Source organism: Aptenodytes forsteri, unplaced genomic scaffold (genome assembly GCF_000699145.1).
Source record: "Aptenodytes forsteri isolate BGI_AS27 unplaced genomic scaffold, ASM69914v1 Scaffold325, whole genome shotgun sequence".
NCBI lineage: Eukaryota > Metazoa > Chordata > Aves > Sphenisciformes > Spheniscidae > Aptenodytes > Aptenodytes forsteri.
Genome location: NW_008795575.1, coordinates 1,006,677 through 1,013,994, shown reverse-complemented (window position 1 = coordinate 1,013,994; position 7,318 = coordinate 1,006,677). Strand labels below are relative to the sequence as shown.

General features: G+C 41.2%; 1 protein-coding gene across 1 annotated transcript in view; it reads left to right on the top strand.

The window, feature by feature from the left end:
- Positions 1-1,570, top strand: part of TNFSF8 (tumor necrosis factor superfamily member 8) — an 18,675-nt gene extending 17,105 nt beyond the window's left edge. Inside the window, exons 4-5 of the mRNA XM_009282250.2 lie at positions 569-640; positions 1,173-1,570. Of these exons, the coding sequence (XP_009280525.2) occupies positions 569-640; positions 1,173-1,570 (470 nt within the window). The remainder of the gene's footprint in view (positions 1-568; positions 641-1,172) is intronic.
- Positions 1,571-7,318: the final 5,748 nt, after the last annotated feature.

Below are 7,318 nucleotides of genomic sequence, written 5' to 3'. Positions count from 1 at the left end.
TATGTAGGAAGGAGCGCACGCAGGAACAACGCTGTCCCGGCTCCTCTAGCTGGCAGCTTTCGGGTCTGAACAACCAACAACCTCTCCCGAAGTCCTGGCGACAGCCACATTTTAACCATGAGAGAACAGAGCAACGTTTCAAAAGCACCCAAAGAGCCATTTTCAGAAGTATGTTCCAGTTAAACGTTTAAAAGCTGCTTTCTGCCATTGCACCTTACAAATAATTTGGTTAAATTAAGCTTACCTGCACTTAATTTCTGTTTGTGAGAAGGAGAATAAGAAATACAATTTTTTGGACTGATGGCTACAATCTACCAGAGCTTTAGACCGTTATAAATTTACTAATTGAGTTACAATGCTATGAGTTCCCTGTGCAGATCAGATATTATCAGCCAAGGAGTAAGATTAATCTCTCCTACATGCTGCTTGTCGCTTTGGAGCTGCTGCTGTGGAGTTTGTCCGTAGTGCAGTTATAGCAAATAAATGAGGTGCCAAATGCTGATAGCATTTTACAGTACCAAAAAAAAAAAAAATCAGGAGTGGTCACTTAATCTGTTGTTTCCTTCAGGGAACACCTCCGAAGACTATTTAAGAATCCTACAGAATGTCCCGACCAAGAGAGCCGCTGCATACATGAGAGGTCAGTGGGGAGCCCAGTCGAGGGCAAGAGCTGGCAAAGAGAGATTGCAGAGCTGGCTGAAGAGCAGGCTGTTCGTGTCAACCAAACCGGTTTTAGTGGGCACTTCATAGGAAAGATATCCTTAGCTTTACCTGAAATGTGGGTGTGTTTGCTAAACCCCCTATCTGATCACACAAACTTTTTTTTTTAACTTGATAAGAAAAAAATAAATAGAGAGAGACCTTCTGCACACAAACACATGAATCATCTCCATTATTTCCCTTTAAATATTGCAGAAGGCCATTTTCACTGCATCTCCCTGTCTTGGGTTTCCCAAAGGCTGTGTAAGTCCTTGGAACTTTTTAACACCCCACTTCCATGGGTGAACTCCCAGCCATCTGGCCAGGGCCTTTTCTTGGAGCTTCCTGCAGGAAAACCACTGCACAGGTATCTCCATTTACCAGGAGATACACTGCTGCAAGTCACATAAGGCTGAATTCAGGTCAGTAGAGCTCAGTAGCTCATTTTAAAATTTGTTTGCTTTCCTTTCTAGTGTCCAATCCAGTAAACAGTTCAAAACTGAGCTTGGTCGAGAAGGGTATTTGTGAAGACGTCCAGTGCAAGAGCGAAGAGCTGGTGATACAGAAACAAGGCCTCTACTTGATCTATTGCCACTTGAACTTTCACTTTCCCAACTGTTCAAACAGCCCCACCGACCTCAAGATAGAGTTCCTTGTGAATGACAAAGTCAACAGGCAAACATTATCCACATGGTGCGCGTCAGAAACGTGCCAAGAAAAGACTTTTAAGACCTTGTTCCTGCTCCATTTGACATACCTGGATGTGAAGGACCGAATATCAGTAACACTTAATCATCCTAAATTCTTGAATGAAATTTCTCTTCCCAATGAAAATGTTCTTGGGGTCTTGAGGTACAGCGATGAAATGTGAGCAGCTCTCTGACTTCCCACTGCTGCCCAGACTTACTTTTCTCTGAACAACAGTAGCCTGCTTTTACTAGGCAACACCTTGTTTTAAATTTCCTATCTTACCTCATCGCTAGGGTCAACAAGGAAGTTTGTGAGTGTCCCAGAACAAAACCTAAAACACTGCAAGACCCACACCTGACAGATTGCTCTGGTTTGGCTCAGGGTAGGATTGTCGTTGGACTACCCAGCATACAACCCACAGATTTGCCAACAGTTCATCAAAACAATACTATGTAAACACAGATTAAAATGTAACTAGATTGTGGGAAGAATAAGCAATATCGAGACTTTTTAGCTAACGGACCGCTGGCAAGGTGCCTATGTTCAGGAAATGGGGAAATCTTTTTCACTGAATTTTATGGAGTAATATTTTGACGTGATCTTTCCAAAAAACTAACAGTCAAAGCTTTTAATTACGACTTCCTTTACAACTGGAGTGTGCAAGCACAGCTCTGGAGTAGGTTTATGGATAGATCACAGGAAATAAAAAATGATGAAATTATTGACTCTCAGGCTGGTAGCTAAAATTCTGGGACAGGATATAGGAGATTTGGGACTTACAGAATATTTCTGTGCTGCATTCTGCTATGGACTTTATGCAATTTACTTCCAAGTGTCTTCCTTTTCACTATTTATCCATCTTTTCTATTTAAATATTAAGTTCTCTGGGGCAGAGACTTTGTATATGCACAGTGCTCAGCCTCTGTTCTCACTTGGGGTTTCTAGAACTTTTCATAACAAATATTAAAACAGTAATCTAGTTGCAAATCTAGCCACATAACAAAGTTTATTACAATATGTTTTCTTCGAATCCTGTCCTGCCTGACAGTACCCTGCGTGACACCAGACCACACTGGTGTGTAAATACACGTCTAACGCCTGCACGTTCTGAAAGTCCAAGATTTAGATCTGAGGTCCAGACTTTCCCAAAGACAATTTCAGACCTGGCCCTCAGCTGAGAGCTGTGGTTTTTGGCCAGTCCGGAGGATAGATGTTGTCTGAGCTTCTTTGGCTTACCAGATAGCTTAGACAATGAAGGATAAAAGAGTAATCTCAGGCCCTCTTATTCTATGAATTACAGTAACACAGGCATTTACTTGAAATGTAATTCTTACAGTGTGGGGAGGGAAGGGACCAAAAAGTTACAAAAGCTGGTACCAGTTCACTCTTTCTTCTTTTCCCTTCACCCCTGAGATCCTACTAAGGTCTATTTTCATTGGTATTCAACTTTTTCCCCTTGCGTACCTGTACCTTCTTTCCCTTACATGACTAGAGCTTGGTGAACTGTTCACATCAAAATATTTAGTCAGAGATTTAGTTTCTGGCTTCAGAAACTCAGTAAATGTTTTATTTTTCAGGCTTAGTTGATGTTGTCAACTGACGTAGCTTAGTTTGTGTGAGCACACTCAAAATACTCCTAACAGTAGTAAATTGCTATTTGTGTTGTGTCACTAGAAACTCATTGTACATACTGGTGAGGTTTCATCCTATTGACCAGATGACTCCAAAATACACAAGAAACTTTCAAAGGGTCATGAGCAATTGATGTGATTCATTGCTAGAGATACCCACTTTCTATTTTGATAAACATTGATGAAAACAAAAAATGCTTTTGCTATTAATGGTTGGGGAAAAAAAAAAGAAAAAAGAAAACTAAATGCAGGTTTTCTTTTTTTCTTTTCCTCTTAAAGAAAATAAATTTATTTTTATAAGAATCAGCTTACCCTGCCTATGACATTGTAACCTCCACCAGGATCTCCTATAAATCTTTCATGTCTCTGAATAGGGTTTTTAACCTCTGTCTGCCTCCACCTTTATACACACGACTAATGCCCAGAGAAGTTTAAGCAAGTCTGGTAGTCAGGAATCATAGCTCCTGAATATAGAAAAGGCAGCTAATGAATGAAAATATGCATTTACTCACACATATTCCCCTCCCCCTGACTTTCCCTGAAGGCTTTGAATTGAAAGAGAAAGACCATTCTTTAAAAAAATAAAGAAGCTCTCTGCATAGAATGATTTTATTCTATTATTTTGCCAGATGGAGAAAATCCTGACAAAGCAGTGCTAAGCTTCTCAGCCCCAGGCTTTTCAATATCACAGGACAAAGCAATCTGGCCTCTACTCTGTTGCCTCTGAGAAATAAGAATAAATTATAGCCATAAAGAGAGCCCGTTAATAGTGTGCAATTTTGCCATCAGTTATAAAAATGTTAAATAGCTTTCACTGAAACAAGGCCCTGAGCCAAGCAGCAGCCTCCACGCTTTCCGGCAGACTCCAAGTCACTTCACTCTTCCATCCTTTTTCCTTCTCTTATTGCCTGGTTTCTTGAAACAGGCCATTTTGACAACAATCCTGTACTAAAAACAAAGTCCAGGCTGACCCTTCGCACAATGCCATGTCTTTTAAGCAACATCAACAGCAATGCACTTTGGGGAACAACCCGTTCCCATGGTCTCAGCTTCACCGCCTGCAGCAGACGAGCTCTTCTGCAGGAGGGTCCTCACTCTTCTGAGGAGCACCTCAGACCTACAGACCCTGCTCTGGTTCCCCACCACAGAGCCCAGTCCATGAGAAAGGGGGCACTACTGAAAGCACTGAAGTCACGGAGCAATTTTGAAAATCCCTCCCCTTGTCCTCAGATGTGGCAAACGTGTGGCTTTCTGTGCATATGCTCTGTTGCTAACTTGACCAGAAACAGGAAGCATCAGCAATCTCACAAGCAAGTCTGCTCTGCTGAGGTTTCTTGGCCCTTCTCAGACACAGAAAAAGTTGCGCTCTTAAACTGTCTTCTGCTTGGCTGAGAAGCATCTACGGGAATTAATATATGTATGCCATTATTCATAATCTTGGTTGATAGAAAAAGATGCGTATTAATGGCTTAATTCTCGCTGTTGTTAATTGCTATAGAAAATTTTAATTGGGACTTAAATAGAAGTCAAGTCAATGCAATATACTTCCATCCAAGCTCTCCTGGGGACAGCAAACCAAAATCAGATCAAGTTTAATATCAGAGATTACAGAGTTGGATCTGAACTTCACCGAGGCTGTGAAGACTTTGAATCCAGGATTGCAATTAGACTTCACCTCCTGTGAAATTGGCCTGAACCCAAACTCCGCAAAGCTCAGATCTAAAAATTGGGTCATGGTTTATCTGACACAGATTCATTATTTAGGCTATGCAAGTGCTTACTGAGAGACTTGGGAGTTTTGCATTCACTTCACTTCTGGTTTTGTTTCATTTTATTTTCTTCAGCAATTTCCAGAGGGAGAAAATATCACAGTCACTTAGAGAGAAATCCTTTACTGTGCCATGGGCCAACCGGGGGCTTTGTGCTACCTAAAAAAGCACAGCAGTCCTATGATCCCACTTGGATCAATAGCGCACTGAACTTCTGCACTCCTGCACTCCTCTTATGCACTCAAATTCCTTCGGAGGGCAAAGAGCATTCTGCAGAAGTCTCAGTCACCTGCTTATGCTCTTAAATAAATATCATTATTCTTCATAACGCTATTAGATACAAGAATTACAAGCAGCTCTGTTTTCAAGCACCCTATCCTGCAGTTAAAATAAGAAAGAGACCACTCAACACAAATAACCAACCAAAAGGCAAAATAAATAAGAAACCTTTGCTTTTTGGGACCTCTTAACTGAGCCTCACTGACAGGACTTTAAAAAATGGAAGTGATACAACTTGTGTTTGGTGAGAATAGCACGGGAAAACCTCAAAGCAAAGGCAGCTCCCGTAGGAGGAATAACTGTAAACATGCAGATTCTGACGAGCAACACTTGTGACAGCAGGAGTTGCACTCAGTGACCTCAAAACCTCTTCCAGCCTCGGCTTTTTATGGTTATAATAGGCTCAATTTCAAGAAAGTATGATGGACTGTGAAGATACAGAGTCTTGGAAAAATGTTTTGGAAGAGTGCATTCTGCAGCAGTGCCCCAACCCCCCAGGGGAGCTCAGCTGAAGTGGTTTAAATTCCTGATTTCTATTTTCAGTACTGATCCCAGGAGCTTGAAGATTTGGGGTGGAGGAGGGTAGAGATCAAAGAAGGACAGCACAGCACGTTCTGAAATTCAGGTGCTTCCAAGGAGAGCGAAGGTGGAGAGCCCCCAGAGCCCAACATTTGCATCAGGGCCAGAGCCTTCAACGCTCAGCATCCCCTCTGGGCTGCAAAGGGCTCGCTGCAGGCAGCAACCACCCTCCTGTGTTGTAAGACAAGAATGTTGTACACCGTGGGTAAAGTCGTCAGTTTTTCCTGAGATGCCATATCCTGTGGTATTGGCACACCATTTCCCCTCAGCCACGTCCACAGCATCTGCATTTAGGATCCCTATTTCCCTCTATAGCCAGTGTGAAGCAAGAGCCTCCAGGAGGTGAGTCAGAACACCCAAACTAGCTGTCTATATAAGATATCATCAATCGCTTCGTGAGTCTTCACCGGGTCCTCAGTCTCAACAGCTTCATTTAATTGAAGATAAATAAAAGATTATTTACTCTGCAGATTTATAACTTATAGACACTTTCTACTGATAATTTATGGACGCTTTCAACAGCTTCCCAAAGAGTGCTGCCTGTGCTTTGGGGCTGTGTGAGGCTTACGGGAAGCCCACGGCTCTCCAGCAGAATACGTTTGTAAGATAAAACACAAATGTCAGCTGAGCAAGTTGTTAGATTCATGGACGCGAAAGAATAAGATTTGCCTGCTTAAGTCATTTTCATTCCCACCAGCACCCATTGCTTGGACTTGTCCAGAACCGATAGAGGGAGAGCAACATTTTGGAATTAGGCACCAATTCAGTACTTAGGTTTTGAAGTGACTGTTTTCTCATCAAATACTGTTTAGTAAATATTTGACCATTTTTTTATTCCTTCAGTTTACACATTTTTAGTTTCATTGTTGTTCTATTATTCTGCTTCTACCTCTCCTTGCTTCTATTTTTCACTCCCTATTTCTGCATAAAAATGGGTGGGAAAAAGCAAATAAAATATAAAATAAAGGTGAAAAAAGGAAGGAAACTAAAGTGTGAAGAATTGGAAAGTGTGAAGAATTGGAAAAAACCCCTTCCTGTTTGAACAGTTAAATGAGCTCTACAGAAGCTCTAACCCCAAGGATGTGAGTGAATATTGGCATATGCAACAATCTGAAAACAGGTATTTCTACAGCTTATGCTTTAGAGGAAGAATAAGTTTAATGCTTAAAAATGAGAATTTTATTAATTTTTTTAATACTTTATATGAATGTAATTCCAGGGGCTTCAACTAAGTTCCTCAAGCTTGACAGTGGTAGAAGAGCAGAACTTTTGCCTCTGGCAAGCAGAATTGTGTGCAGTATAGCAGAGCCTTTATATTTAAAGGGTATTTTTTTCATGTATAAACCTGACTGTGTTGTGAGACAGTTCATTGGGGGCTTTAGCAATAGACACATATGAAATGTCAAAATAATTATATCATGTAAAATGAAATCGTTCTATGTTAATTATTGCCGTTTAAATATTGGGGGCATGGGTGTTTTCCTGAATAAACACATCTGATTCATAACACAGTGGTGGGTGTGTCTTCAGACGCATCACAAAGCATGTCTCCAGGTAGATCATAGAATCACAGAATCATTTAGGTTGGAAAAGACCTTTAAGATCATCGGGTCCAACCGGAAACCTAACACTGCCAAGTCCACCACTAAACCATGTCTCTAAGTGCCACAT